This window comes from Taurulus bubalis (assembly GCF_910589615.1).
Source record: "Taurulus bubalis genome assembly, chromosome: 2".
NCBI classification, from domain to species: Eukaryota; Metazoa; Chordata; class Actinopteri; order Perciformes; family Cottidae; genus Taurulus; species Taurulus bubalis.
Window position 1 is genome coordinate 42,011,305 of NC_136590.1, and position 15,796 is coordinate 42,027,100.

Below are 15,796 nucleotides of genomic sequence, written 5' to 3' on the forward strand. Positions count from 1 at the left end.
AAACGGCGGCGCGGAGACGTCCTCGTGTTTCAAGGAGGGACTTTCATGTCGCCATGAAGGAGACAGGAGGGTGGGGGGGGGGTTAGAAGTCAGAGCGAGGCATATGGCATCTTGAATTTGGGGCGATGAGAACTGACAGGTTAACTGAACATTTGGCGGGGAGGAAAAAGGGGTGGAGGAGATGTGAGGGGGAAGAGGTGTGGGTTCTGGTACGCGTGTGTGTTTTGGGGAAGGAGGGGTAGGTGGGTACGGTTGCTAAACACTCCCATCTGTTCGTATCCCGAGGCGCTACCGGGGCAGTTAGCTACTGTCTTATGCAGATGAGGTGTTGCTGGGCCGCCTCCTTCCGCTAACAGCAGATAAATAAGGATATAAATATATTTGAATAATAGAAATGGCAGGACGGGAGGGGGGGGGACAAGGAGCAGCGGGGTCAGGCTGTTTCCGAGGGAGCGCTTGTTTAGTTATTTTACCATCCGATGATCACAGCTCTCTCAGGATGTGCGAGCGCAGTAACTACGTTCTCATTAGGGTCGGCCTTCCCCGGCGTCCCATGAGAGAGATCTGCTTAACACGGGTCCTCCACGCACACCGACATGCATAATAGGAGCTCTGAAGATGTGGTGCGATTCTAAGCAATAATGATAATGTCACTGTGTTTTCAGTTGCTTCAGTAATCAAGAGGCAACACACGATGTTAGTGTACAGTTTATAAAACCGGTTTAGTGAGCGTTTTAAGCTATTATAATAAAGCTGTGAGCATTTACATTACATTACATTACTCTAAACACTAAAATGCTAGGTCTTCCTCAAGGGGGGGAATATCTTGTGTGAGACATTTTAGCTTCCTGTGAGTAATTTGGCTTCTTTGGGATAAACAGAATTAGATAGTCAGATCCAGTGAAAAGACTTTTTAAGGAAAGAATGTCACAAATAATAATAAAAAAGGTGCAGCCTCTGTTTATTAGTAAAAGTACTATATATGTGTAAACATGGCAGCTTGCAATTTGTTTGTTGATCTTATTGACTTGTCATTAGCATCTGCCATAATAGTTGCTAATCTTCCCAAGGGCCACGCTGTCCCTGGATTTCTGTCTACAGTCCCGTAAACACTGATTCCACCCTACGCTCCAGGCTTTTCGGATTGAAAGGGGGGTTTAGGGGGTAATTGAGTGAGAATCTTGAATCCCCCACGTCCCTGTTCTTAGATACAGTCACGTCATGTGTGTGCTCCCACTAAATGATCGCGTATTCAAATGAGGATAAGGGGCTTTTGTTGGAATGAGGGGGATAGGAGGGAGAGAGGAGAAAAAAGAAAAAAGGTCAAAGGAGTGGAGGAAGGAAAGCAAAGCCCAGACTGATTTGAATCTGGTAAACTGTCAGAGAGAGGGATTACCCCACCAAATCCCTGGCAAAAATAGAGGACCGAGTTATTTACTAGCCTTACAACCAGCTGCAAACCATCTGTACTTAATTGTAAGACACAAACTTTATGAAGATCAACTGGGGATTTGGCGACAAAGCCTCTTACGCCGCTGAATTGGTGTCCCTGCCTCGAGGGGGAGAGAATGGGAGGGTGCTCGACACACGTCACATGTACTTTGGAGGACGTGGACTCCGCTGCTCTCTCTAGTGTCTACCGTGGCCCGATCCTGCTAAATACATAGACAAACCCTGTGCATTAGTGCGGGGGAGGGGGGAATTAAGACGCGCTTTACAAAGTAACCATGCGACACCTCTGCTCGATTAAGAACCTGGACACACACACACACACACACACACACACGACTGGTTTGGCCGGCACCAAAACATTTAATTGGCTTGAGCCTGAATTTCTTTTAGCAGAGGCCGGCCATGAGATCACATTTAGGCACGTAATTGACCTGGTGACCGACACTCAGCATAGAAATCCGCATGGGCAAGATAATACCAAAGATACTAAGATACTACGATACTACGATACAGGCCCGGTGCAGAGACGCAGCATGCGGTGGCATTGTTTAATGTAGGTCGCTGTGCATTCTGTTGTTCCTGGCAGCCATCTGAAGACAAGAGATAAGAAGTCCTGTCCAAGCCACTGAATGGCAGGTAGCCAGCCTAATCCTATTTAACCAGAGATCTGGGCTGAATCTGGGGTGGGGCGTGCTGGTTGGGGGTCACGCGAGGAGCGCGGCGGGGTCAGGCCGTGGCTTTGTTGGAGGTGTGGTCCTCGGACACTGAGCATCTTAAAAAACACAATGTACACCACACCTCTCTGCCTGCGCTCCTCCGTAATCCCCGACATGAATGCATTTCAACTGCTTGGGAACTGAAATGTGAGAGTGTGTGTTTGTTTTTTTATTGTTGTTGAGCTAAATTAAGGAGGAAGAGACTGTCCTCCACGAGCTCCACCACTTCTAAGAAACTCACAAAAGCGTCATCCAGGAACAAACATGGTGGGCTCTAAGCTGCTGGCCGCTTTAACTCATTTATTTTCTTCCACTGCGCTAATTCCTCCCATCTCCATATGTTGAGGAGATGTGAGGAGGGACATAGGGGGGTGGCGGGTGTCAGGGATTAGGCCATCATGTCTGGACATACGCTGCGTGTAATCACGCTGGAAAGGCTGGTCATTGTGCATCTCTGTGTCCCGTATAAGTCCGCGGGCCCCAGGACACAACGTCACTATCTCAATGGCCCCTTTACATTCGAATACAAAGCAGATAGAAATGTAAAATGGACAGAAATAAAATGTTATAATAGACACATTAGCTCACGTAGCATGAATTCAGCATTATGTTTTGTGCTGTTGCATCGTGTTAGTTGGAGAATTTGTTCAATCTGCTAATGCTGCCACGCCAACGAGACTGTGATCAGATTCTCTGCAACTCCCTTCAGAGCCACACGACGAAGCCATCTGCATCACAGACGCCGTAAGCTCTGAAGCAAACAGCCTGAAAATGACTAAATAAACCGTGAAGATAGACACTGTCAACTTTAAACACACACGTTCCAATTAGCTCAGGAAGCACCTGTAGTGTTGCCCTCGGCTCGGTCACATCATAACTCGTAATAAAGCTTCGCCCGCCCCTCCGCCCCTCTTCCACCCCTCTTCATTAGAAGGTATAATCCCCGATGGCCCATCTGCCAGACGCCAAAGCCACAAAACACAGAGCAAACAAGGCTGGGAGAAGCCGGCCATTATGGGGCCTCTTTGAATGGGCCGACCGATCGCGTGCACGCTCGCCGTGTTTGCTCAGGCGCCGCTGCTGCTTTCACACAGGGGAGGAACTGTTTGAGCTTCAGGAGAATGACTGCTGCTGATGAGCGGCGCACCTGCCACTGGAGAGGATAGGTGTGTGTCCCTTTGTGGCTCAAAATACAGACCTGATACTGTAACATGAAATATATTGCAGCTAAACGCTGCCAGGACACACTGGATGCTATTTGTTTCATTATTCGCTCATTTTAAAAAAGGAAACTAAAATCCCAAGCAGCAACTAAAATCAACAACAGCTTATATAACAAGACTGACACAACCCAAGCATCTCGCTGCACTTCATCCTTTCTCTATACAGCTTTCTAAGGGGCCTCCACCACATTAATAATACAGTCTTCTAAATGTCCTCTTTCCAAGCTTAAAAAAAAGAAGCCATGTTCGAAAGAAAGAAAGAAAAAAAGAATTGTGCTGTTTTCGTCAGCTCGTCTTTTTCAGTGTTAACTGAGGAGAGCCGGCACTGTTCTAGCAACACAGACTGACGGACACAAAATGGCTGCCTTGGACTGAAAGAGGCAGCGAGCCAGAGCAGCAGCAGCAGCAGCAGACACAGCAAACCTTTTACTGGTCTCCCTTTTTCCTCACTGCTATTGAGGGAAGATTGACAAATTGGCAGCACACCACTTGATTCCCCCCCCTCCACACCTCCAATAGTCCCACAGCATCGACATATCGGGGGGGTTGCAGCAGTGTGACCCTCTTGCCGCCCAACCGGGATTACACAGTGGAACTGTAATCCTGGTTTTGGGGGGGCTAAAGGGATCAAGGGGCTAGAGGACACAATGTAATCAGGGAGAACGTCTACACCCCAAGAATCAGACGGCAAGATAAGTCCAAGCAGAGGTTTATCCACGACGTCAATGAGGACATATGTTGGGACACATTAATTGAGGCATGACACACTTACTGAATGTCGGCTCGCTCACGCATGCCGAGGACAACGCACACTTTTTTAATTTGTATAGTTTTGTACATTTAGAAGGTTTTAATATTCATTTATTTATAAATACAAATATATATAGAGTCATTGCATGAATATATGATCGTGTGAAAGGCAATTTAAACTCCCAGGATATTTGATAATGAGACACAGTCTACATATATATGTATATATAAATGCTCATAATACATTTGTGCTCCTAAGTGTAGGAGGGTAAACGCTCCTGATGAAGTAAAGAAAACTGTGTCTGCCCCCCCGTGTGTCTAAATGGATGCACAAGGTCACGTGATCTGGCCTCCATTTTGGAGTGCTGTGCATGTGTGCAGGTACAGCAGCCTGTCAAGACATGCCTGGGATACACAGAGATAAAACATACACACACGCACGTGTGCCCGTTAACTACACGTATAAGTTTAGACCTCGCAAGCTGAGAAAAATCAAGACTAAAGTGAGAAATAAATAAATAAATAGAAGAAGCTGGCTAACACACGGTGAGCTTAATAGCTGCTGAGAGAGAGGAGGCTTATCTTCCCACCACAGCTAATATGAGCTTCTCAATTAGATGAAAGGCTCTCTCCCTTTCTCTAATTTTTTTTTGTTAAATTTCTCCAGGCAATTTATTTAGGGTGGGGGTAAAAAAAGAAAAAGGAAAAAGGAAAAGGGGGAGAGGAGCAGAAACCGTATTGGCCCAACGCTCGACGAGTCATAGCAGCTCCAGCCAATCAGGCTGAGCTCACAGCATCAACTCAGGCCCTCAGCAACAACATGACTATTTACTGTATGCAAGAAGAAAATCTATTTGGGGTTCATCACTGCTCGTCCAACGAGCCACATGCACAAAAAGGTTGCATTCAATTTGCTTTCTGCGTGTACATACTATTTGTATTTGATTCATGAGGTTGCATTGAAACATCGGCACTCTTATTGTTATTGTTGAGTCGGAGGCAAAGCTGTGTGAAAACTAAACCTGGGAGATTTTTGACGGCTGCAGAAAACAAAACAGCAAACATGCAAATGAAACGTGTTTCCTGAGCTTCCGGAAGACTCACTGCGTATTCTGCATTGTGAATTAACTCGGATTATGCAAAGGACCTTTTATTCGCTCACTTATCAGTTTTAATTTCTTTGTCCTCAGAAGTATTTTTACTCAGACTCCCTCCGTATTGTACCTCTCTCTATAGTCGGCAAGTGGAACTAAAGGATTATGCAAGCATTTCCAAAAAATTAGGTTTCCTCACTTTAGACAAAATAATGTAAGGAGCGGGTTGGCGACCAATAGAGCAGTTTTATTTTAGCGCTTTCAACACCAGGAGTTTGGGAAATTATTTCAAGCCGTTCAGCTCAAATGTATAAAAACGAAATCATGCATAATTATTTTAAATATTGCATTTAAATAAAAGAAAGGTCTCGGTCGTATGATAACAATAAACAACAATTAACTCTACAATACATATACATGTACTGTATAAGGTTTTATTTTATACAAGAAAATAAAGATCGAAAAAATATTTTCTTTGGTTTAATAATCCTACATTTTATAAAAAACTGAAAATATGCAGCTTTGCACATTATTTTTGGCCTTGTAATATGTCACAAATTTGTTTGTTTTTTATTCAAAAGAAAAATATATTATATATTTAACTATCAAATATTAAAACTTAAATTTAGATAGTTCATAAAAAAATCTGCATTGCCCGTTTTGATTTATAATCTTGTAATTTGTGGAGAGAAAAAAAAAACCCAAAAAATGCAAGCTCAAATAAATAAATACCATCATGGTGAAGAAATGTTAGAAGAAAATCTGCCTCTGAGTCACCTGAAATAAACACTCAAGGCCTCCCAGATCTGCTGCTCCAAACCGATTCTTAATCACCCGTTCTCACCATCTGCTCCTCCACTATGTATTCCAGAGTCAAGGTTACGCATCACAGCTCGAGAAAACACTGCTGCAGGACTGTGGCGATACATGACAGGGCACCTGGGCAAAGATGAAGCGACGGGCGGCGCATGGGGGATGTCGGCGCCTTGAGACGTCCCATCTATCAAGGCGATTCCCCACGGCCACTCATCTTGGTTGCACCTTTCCGCAGGTCACTGATACACTGGCACTGGAATGAATTCACTTCATTATTTGCAGTTTTGATTAGCGTGGCGGGAGCAGGGGGAGGAATCTTCATCGCTATTATGTTCTGACTGAGGCTGGAACCTCAGGCTTTACCTCTGTGCAAGTCTGGCTTTTAGTTGCTTTTTAGATCTTAATTCTTATGCAACACATGGATCTCATCGTACTTCTCATCGAGAGAAAACAATCTGGTTTAACTGGAAAAAGACATCTTCAAATGACGAGCTACGTTTGAGGCCTGCTGACGTAAACAACCGGGATTTATTGAAATGTTAAAACCGACATGTAATTTCTTGCTTGTTGTGAGGATGTGGAGGGCTCGCATGTCATGAGTCTGCATTAAAGCTTGAGTCGTTCTTTTGCTCACTTCCTCGCCGTCAAATAGACGGCACAGACGGGGACAGAAAAGGGGAAGAGAGAAGAGAGGGGGAGATAGAGAGGAACATAGAGAGGGAGGGAGGCTGTGAATAGGCAGAGTGGCATGCATGGACAGCCCCTCTGTCTCTCAAAGACACTGCAGCAGCTGCATGCACGCGATAAGAGCAACCATTCACAGTCAAACCCCCCGCCCCCTCCCCTTTTTTCCTCCTCCTACACACCAACACACACACCAATAGCATCTCTGTCTCTCTACAACACACACGTTTACATGCACTCCGGCCTCTCTGCAGGTTCCTACAAAGATGCTGAGATTTCAAGCCGCCTTTTCGCCGCCAGTCAAAGGTCTTCCCCGCAAACCTTGAACATGGATGAGACGGAGAGGTAGGGGTGGGAGGGAGATCACCTTTCTCTTATTTGTTTTTTTACAGAGAGCAATCCAGCGACGTGACTGACGCTCATCTATCTCTTCGCCACCGAGTCTAGCTTTGTTTGTTTTGTATCTGCCAGTCTCAGGTGATCTCACAGCAGAGAGCGGATTGGTCTGAAATGCCTAATGAAAAAAAATCACCGTCCCATAATGACAGCGGGATGTTTGACTATCTCTGATCAGCGTCTATGCACCAAAACCGCTACTTGCATTATGTCACCTTGCATTCCAAACACATTAACGCTTGAATGCATCATCCATGTCACGTTGCCCCCTGGACAGGAAGTGATCCAACACACACACACACACACACACACACACACACACACACACACACACACACACACACACACACAACCTGGCCCAGCTCAGCACTCTCAACTGTTTAATATCCAGCTTTCAAGCTTGTGCTTTACATACAGCTGCAGCCTTATCAAATATTTTTTTCTCCCTCAAACATAGGACATGTGAACATATCTAACCGCCAGTGACATCCATGCCGATCACGCAGATCCACTGATAACATCCAGGCCCCAGATCCATACAGTCCACGGACCGGCTAAGTGCCAATTAATTGCCGGCTCCGTCCGCGATTAGCTCGTGTTGCGCTTATAGCTAATCTGTATCTTGGCAGGGAGCCACGCATGACCTGGCTTCCATCCAGGTCTGGGAGCCTACGGAGGAAGCAGCCGGGAGCTGTAACCTCGGCGCAGCGCTGAGCGGCCCGGAGAAGATGTGCCAAACTGCGGCGGCACAAAGGAGACCTCACTGTTTATCAAAGATTAAGCAGTGTTTAGTATCTCTCCCCCGGCCCCCTCCTCTTCCTCCTCCTCCTACTGCCTGTGCTCAGATATATGTATGCGTGCACACACACATATACATATACACACACACACACACACACACACACACCACCTCCAGCTCGCACCCTAATTGTTTCCCAGCCCCGGGAGTTTAATAAAGAACAAATTGCGGTTATTGGTGAGCAAACAACACAGTACGGAGGTGGGAGTGTGATCATCGCATGCCAGTGCGGTGCGGAGACGGAAAGGGCATCCGCCGATGTAACTAATATCTCTGTCAGTCTCCGGGCTGCAGCGGCAGGCTGTGAGAGCACGCAGTGAGAGCATAATCTGACGCTGACGTGTTACATGCTGCCGGACGCTTAAGGGGACTCTTGTGACCCCGGAGAAGCCCGTCATCAGAAGTGCAACATCACACACACACAGCCGGGTTTTCTACCTGCAATGTTGCACTGCAGAATTCAAAATATTGTTATTGTGAAATGTGACACAATCATGTTACTTATTATTATTATTACTTATTAGACATTTAATCAGGGAGGCAAAGTAACTATTACTTATGTTTCGCTTCCAGAAAGCCACTCATATTATATTTGTGGAGAGGGAGGACAGTTATAGTTATTACACGATTTACCCACATTTAAATTCACACAAATAAACCTTCTTTTTTTTTATCTGATTCATTTTGTATTCTTTCAAACTGTTATCTATACATTTTCTAGACTTTGTTTTGTTCTAGAAATGAATGAATACAATAATTATTATATTTCTTGTATCAAGCCTTTTGAAGATGATATTCAAATCTATAAACTGTTATTGCCTAGGTTAAGTTAAAAAGCATTGTGACCGTGGTGGTCATCCTTACAAAATGGTAACATATGAATATTTATCTGTCTATGCAAAGCATATATTATTTTCATGAGGCTCAGTAGTTGTTGTTTTTCCCCCAATAGCTTATTATGCTGCCTGCAACCTGCCCAGCCCAAGTGTATCTACCCGCCATGTTCCCATAATGCTTTGTGGCAGCTGCAGCCAGATTCATGCACACAGGTATTGATTTTCTTCCCAGTTTTTTTTGCTGTTGTTTTTTCTCCCTTCATTGCAACCCTTTATTTATCTCGCTAAGCCCCTGCCACTGGGTGCGAGGAGAGAACCGACTCGCAGCTTGTGAGAGGACACACACTGAATTCAACGCGAGAGACGCTTACCACGTAAGGTGGATTTATTTTCATTTATCTGCCATTTATCTGCCACCGCCGCTCTGCTGCAGAGCATAATCCGGGCTCTGTGTGGGATGCATGTGTAGGTATGCATGTGCACGTGTGTGTATTTGTATCGTCCGTCCGTCCATACAAACACAATGTTCTCTCCACAGGCCACCTGACCCATTTTTCTGTGTGAATAACAATACCCCAAGCCAATCATGGGCGGACGGAATGGACGAGTGCTGGAAGAAAGAAGGCTCAACATCCAGCCTGTCACACGTCAGAGTCCCAACCCTGCCTGTCGACAGAGCGAGGGATGGAGAGAGAGGCAGGCAGGGGGAGAGAGTTAGTAATCCTCTCTCTTCTCTCCCCCTCCTTGACTCCCCTCCTTCTCCCTCTACGTCTCCACCACAGAGGGACCAGTAAAACCATTACCCACACAGCCCAGCCCCCAGCTCAAGGTTGTGCAACGCCAATGGCTGCGCTTCCTACGTAGCATGCTAAAAAAAGGGCAAAACTGATAGCGAGCGAGCTTCAAGGCTGCTCCCAACAAAAGACATTCATTACACCACGCTACCTCTGGCTACAACACACAGTATGTCTCTATATACAAATATATATATTTATTTATATAGACAAATATTTACAGTAGGGCAGCAGTGATGCTGGTAAGTCCCTCTAAAACACACTGCTGGGATGTAGGAAGGAAAATCGTTTCAATGTAACATACCTCACTTTTATATTAATTTATGCTGCATGTTCATGAAACATTTATGTTAGCTGATAACATTTTTCAGTGTCAACACAGCGCGGTCCAACACGCCTGCCTCAGGCCATCTCATAGCGACCTGCATGTATCCACAGCAGAGACTGTCCATAAGAAGTGGAGGGAGTCGACGCGATGTCCCCCATTGGCTTGTGGACTGCCATTTTGAAGCTTTTGAGTATGGCAATTTTGGCTGTCGCCATCTTGTTTTTGTGCAACCAGAAGTGGCACGAGAGGGTGGAGCTAAGTACACCCGAATGCTGAATAGGATATTTTTAGGGGACCAAAAAGGATTAAAGTTAAGACGAAAAAAGAAAACAAAAACTCCCGGACAACACCGTGGTAGAGACCTGTCAATCACAGTAAGCCCGCCCTGAAGCCTCCCATGCTTCATGGTCTATTTGACTCTTAATGGACCATCACTTAGTAGATGAACACATTGCTGTATTGAAGACTTGAAACTAGAGATTGAAACCAAACTCATGTTTACAATGTTTACTGAGGGAATAAATCAAGAGAGAAGTAGAGTCATTTTCTCATAGACTTCTATACAACCAGAGGAGTCGCCCCCTGATGGCAAGTAGAAAGAATGCAAGTTTAAGCACTTCTGCATTGGATGCAACGGAGGTTGCCGCCTGATCCATACTGGCAAGTTGAAAGCACACAGATCAGCTTAGTTTTTGCGGTCATCAACTGTGTGACCCTAAACCCACCGGCATTAAACGGCTTAAAATGGAGGAGAAGGACTGGAGAGGAAACCGTGGCAGTGGGCAGTGTGGAAACACATGATAATGTCCAGCAGCCTTTGGATGGAAACTCTTGATATTTACTTCAATTATGCACAGCCAATTACACCTACATAGTGTGGCTGGCTCTTCTCCCTCTGGGCGATGGCTGCAGGGAATCAAGGCTGGCTGCAGAAATAACTCCAAACACACACACATCCCCAAATGTCAACAAACATGAAAGAAACTGTGAAATGGACAAGATGGCTCAGCAAATGGCCGGACTGAAAGCGTTGGAGCGGTCTGCAATATCCTTAAACGAACCGTCTCGCCATGCAACCAAACCTGGCAGTTCTGGGGATGGCTGATATATTAAGCGGGTAATCATTGGCGTTCATCTTGTGTTCTTGCCAAAGAAATAGCGGCGCGTTCAAGGCATGTTTAACAATTTACCAGTTCATGTATGTGTGCATGAGATAGTGAATAGAAAAAGAAGAAAAAAGACGGCTAAGAGATGAGGGAGGATTGAGCCGAGCAAAGAGAATCTGTGTGATGGCCGTCGGCCCTTGTTTTCAGCTCGTGTGCTGAATGAAAAGAAGCCCCAGTATGTGTGTGTGTGTGTGTGTGTGTGTGTGTGTGTGTGTGTGTGTGTGTGTGTGTGCGCGAGTCTCTGCAGTGGTGCTGGGGAGTCGGCCCCCGCTAAGCCCTGCTGGTGCTGAATGCAGAGCAGCGTCAGGCCGAGGCAAACGACTACAAGGCCTCCTCAGTGACTGCAGCGCAGGCTGCACCTGGGGACGGGCCCTGCAGAGCAGCACAGTCCATCACCACGCAACCCAAAGAGCAACCAGCAGGAAGTGCGCGCGTTTCCTCCACACATGCTCCATAACTAAAAGCACAAGGTTTTTCATATTTATTTTTTTTAATGAAAATGATAATCACACAAAATGTAGTCACGGTGGGCCTTCACATCCGGGCCTTCTTAAATTTTTACATAGCAGATGGTGCTATAAGATATATAGTATTTTAAAGGCAAGTCAAACATTTGTAATGTAGGACATGGGTCATCACACAAACACCTTCATACACACACACACACACACGTTTTCCGCTTCAATCCACCATTACCAATGCCAGCTTTTTCAAAACAGCTCTGGCGTACTATACACATACTGTGTAGTTTCTCAGCATCATCTCATTATATCATAACCAGTGTTATGAACCAACACAATTATGTGCTATTTCTTACACATCCTCCCATGTGATCAAGATGTAGAAAATGTAGAAAACGGAAATAATCACAAAACACATTAGCTCATTTCAAATTCATTCCCTCTCATTGTTTTTTTTTAGGTTTTTTTCAACCATGTCTCCGACAAAATTACGTTACCATTCAGGGGAGCGTATTTTCTCCCTGATTATGGAAGCAGCTTTAGACACAGCAGTCTACTGATGGAAAGGTTCTGTGTTGGTTGGAACCATCCACCCCAACGACTTCTCGGCACTCACGCCCGTGGACTACGACTAGAAACGTACTTGTGATACGTGAAAAATTGACAATGCAGTTTGTTTGTATGGGAACGCAATTCTTAGGAGATCAGGTGGTGTCTTAATGACCTAAAACAAGAAAGAAAAACTGCAAGCAGCTTTCAAATGTAATCAATCTCAGCGTTTAACTGCATTACAACAGGTGATGAAATGAAATTGAATCAAGATATTAAAGATATTAAGCTAATGATAGCCATCTCACGTTTCAAAATACTACATCAGGTTTCCTTCTGTTGTGAAATTATGGAAAACAACCGATCTGACGACCTGTTTCATTTCATTTTCCTCACTGACCCATTCAATTCTCAACTTCTGATTACTGATTAATGCAGAGTTTGGTTCCTGTAATAATGCTTGTGCTCTGGGCTTCTTATTAGTCACATGCACAATGTTTTACTACTCTCAAAGCTTTGATTGAGGTTTTTGAATGTCTGTTGTCCTATTTCATGACATCAACCCCCTCAAAAATACATAAAAATCCTTGAACAAATTGGATTTAATGAGTTTGTCGTCTTTTTTAATCAAAATTGACTTTCTTTAATGAACATAATTTGTGTGCGGTAAGCTGGAGACCAAACTGTTTTTTTACCTCAGTGAAAATGTTGTTTTTGAAAGGCTAAATGCCAGCAGGATATTTTGTTAGACATTTTGTTAATTTTGGAAATCATTAAATCTGTCTTTTTTCAATATTATTTCACTTTTGGCCTTTAAAACTCTCTTGAGTTATTGGATATGTTTGGATCCCACAGCAATCGCTGAAATTAAATTCTAGAAACAGCATAATTATTATAATATTAGTGTAGTCTGATCTTTATCTGCAACTGTGCAAGAATACCGAATTTAAACAGAATTCAAAGAAATAGAAAAGCTTTTGAATATTGAATTTGGATTTGAATGTCCACATTGTGAATAAAGCTTTGAAGCACAAAACTATTCGGTACAACCCGACCAACCATGGTAGAAACAGTAAGAGGATCATGTGAACTGTGTTACATTATATTATATATTATCACATATATTATATTATGTGACATTTATTGTTGACAAAATACAGTAGTTATTGTATTGTCAGTTAAGTAAATCAATTACAAAGGCTATTCCATGTGTGCATTATAAGTGACATCAAACTGGGGTCAACGTTGCTATTTTCCATTTCCATCTCTCCTGATGATGAGCCATCTTTAACAGCCTTATTGTACAGCCTTGTCTCTCCATTGTGTCCATAAATCATAGTAAACCAGTAAATCCATCACAATCAGACTTGGTCCTGATTGGCTTCCCTCTCTACTGAACTGAAATCCTGAAATCCTCTTCTTCAGGACAGTTTGCAGCTTTTGAATCGATGCACTCTCCCCACTCGCCTTGATACTCACACAGATAAATGAAAGACCCACAGCTGCTTTCATACCGTAGTTAGTCACAGCTGGTACCAACTGGTCACTGCTTCAACCCAGACATGTTTCTGCTCTGTACCTCCACTTCTACTCCAAACACAATTTTAAAGTGATTTCATTGGACAAAGTGATTCACGCGTCCAAGAATCGTTTTTTCTGTACAGGCGTAGCTACTGAAACTGAGTTTAGCCTAATCCCTGTTTCCACATATGTTGGTTAAGTCGCTGCACAGAACAGAATACAAAACAGTTTAGTACTGTATGAGTGGAAATTTGGAAAATGTGTCCACTTTGGTGAAATAATTCAACTTCTTTTTTTTTATGCAAAATGAAAATGTCTCATAAGAAGAAATTATCTTTTTTCCCCACAGATAAAACAAGTTCCAGAGTCAAGAGCATGAACTGAACATTTTCCACATCGGTTCTGTTAAAACACCAAACCACTATTATAACACTGTATCAGACGCTATACCGCACTGGTACTCTTATTGGACGTCCCTGACTGAATGCATTTTTCATCATAATTTCCGAGTCTTTTCTAATGGACACCAGGGGTCTGTAAGTGGTGCTTTGTTAGTCTGCCCTGCACAGCTCAAAAAGGCCCATGTCCAGTGAGACTTACAGAGGGCCTGTCTGTCGGGCGCTGCACACCACGCTACACCTTCCCAACCGAAAAGCTAATTCAATTATTCATAGTGAAGACAGAAAAGCTATATTTCACTTTTTTTTGTTGTTTGAGGCCCAAGTGTTGATATTGTTTTTGTTCATGAAAAATTTAAATATCGAAGCTCGGTCATCGAGATGAAGGGGTCAGGCCATCTTGCGTTGAGCTGTCAGTCTCTGTAGTGTGCCAACAGACTCACAGACATGCACACACACACACACACACACACACACACACACACACACACACACACACACACAGTGCACTTAAAATGTGTGTAGAAGAGGATGAGGGGAATGGACGGTGCGTCAGTAGGATGCGTGCACTGAGACGTGAATAAAGACCATTTGCTCATGGATTCATAGGCTTCCGTCATCCATTATTTAGTGTGGAGAAGAGCAGTGGATTGGTGGCTGGCTGATTTTTCTGACAGCGTTTACATGGCTGATGGCTACAGATGTGAGGATTTTTACGGCTTTAGATAAACACTTTGTTTTGACAGTGCAGACCCTTTTTTTTCCTCCTTTCTTTTCCTCTGGAAGATCCAGCATTCCAAACATATTCAAACCTCGCAGCCACAATGTAAAACTATTGAACAGTTCAGTAAGTTCAAAACACACAACTTTATTAAAAACAAGAAAACCTAGTGTACATTCCATCGCTGTTAAATAGCCATATCTGAAAACACGCTCGCGGCAAATCCATTTAAGAACAATTAAGAGATTGCTATAGATCTCAACATGGACGATTTCGCATCAGTGGACAAATGTGAAACGTCAACAAAAAAAGAAAAAAGAAAGCGGTCACTAGCCAGCATTTGCCCTCCACCCAAAAGCAAAATGACATTAGCCCTTGTCTATTGAGTTTGCTAAATGCCCCACATAAAGTGAATTTGCCCCCCAGGGCTGGGAACCAATCACGCAGGCGAGCGTTCCATTTAAGTGATTTGAATGATCGGAGTGCTGCGGTGCTTCCTATCAACCGGAGAAATGGGTCAATACACTGAGACTAAGTGACATGGCTGGCAGCCTGCACTCTGGTGGAAGACCGGGCAGAGGAAGAGGAGCGGGACCTCACCGTCATTGGGTCAGACAGACGTGGATGTGCAGACACACACAAAACTGGCCCAGCCGGTTTCGTACAGGGAGCTCAGACCACGCACACCTCCGCTGTCACTGTGTTCCACACAAATCCTCATCGGCGACTGAACACCGACGCCAAACTACCATAAATGTTCTTAAATTTGAACATTCAGATATTATGCTTTAGTTGCTGTCATGAAGAGGGATGCTCCGACTTACTTTCAGCGTTGATTGACAGTGTGTCTTTCTCCCAGGACACAACAGTGATGTAGGCCTCCACTGAGGAAGGGATAATGCACTTGAAGACCGCCACATTGCCCCTCATGGCTTTCTGGTCCTCCACCCGGACTGTGTAGGGCTCTCGTAGGACTAGGGAGGAGGGGACAGAGAGGGGATGTGCATAAGACGGGCAACATTGCTAACACTGAGCTACTCGCTATGAAACCATGATTGCTACTAAGCAGTCGTGCAGACATTTACAAGCAGA

General features: G+C 44.3%; 1 protein-coding gene across 2 annotated transcripts in view; it reads right to left on the bottom strand.

Annotated features, from left to right (window-relative positions):
* The window catches only part of LOC306754098 (cell adhesion molecule DSCAM-like), a gene marked incomplete at both ends in the record, with an annotated part of 86,424 nt that overhangs the window by 50,443 nt on the left and 20,185 nt on the right, over positions 1 to 15,796 (bottom strand). For both annotated transcript variants that reach the window (XM_079238007.1, XM_079238008.1), the window contains one exon: positions 15,529 to 15,678. In XM_079238007.1, the coding sequence (XP_079094133.1) occupies positions 15,529 to 15,678 (150 nt within the window). The remainder of the gene's footprint in view (positions 1 to 15,528; positions 15,679 to 15,796) is intronic.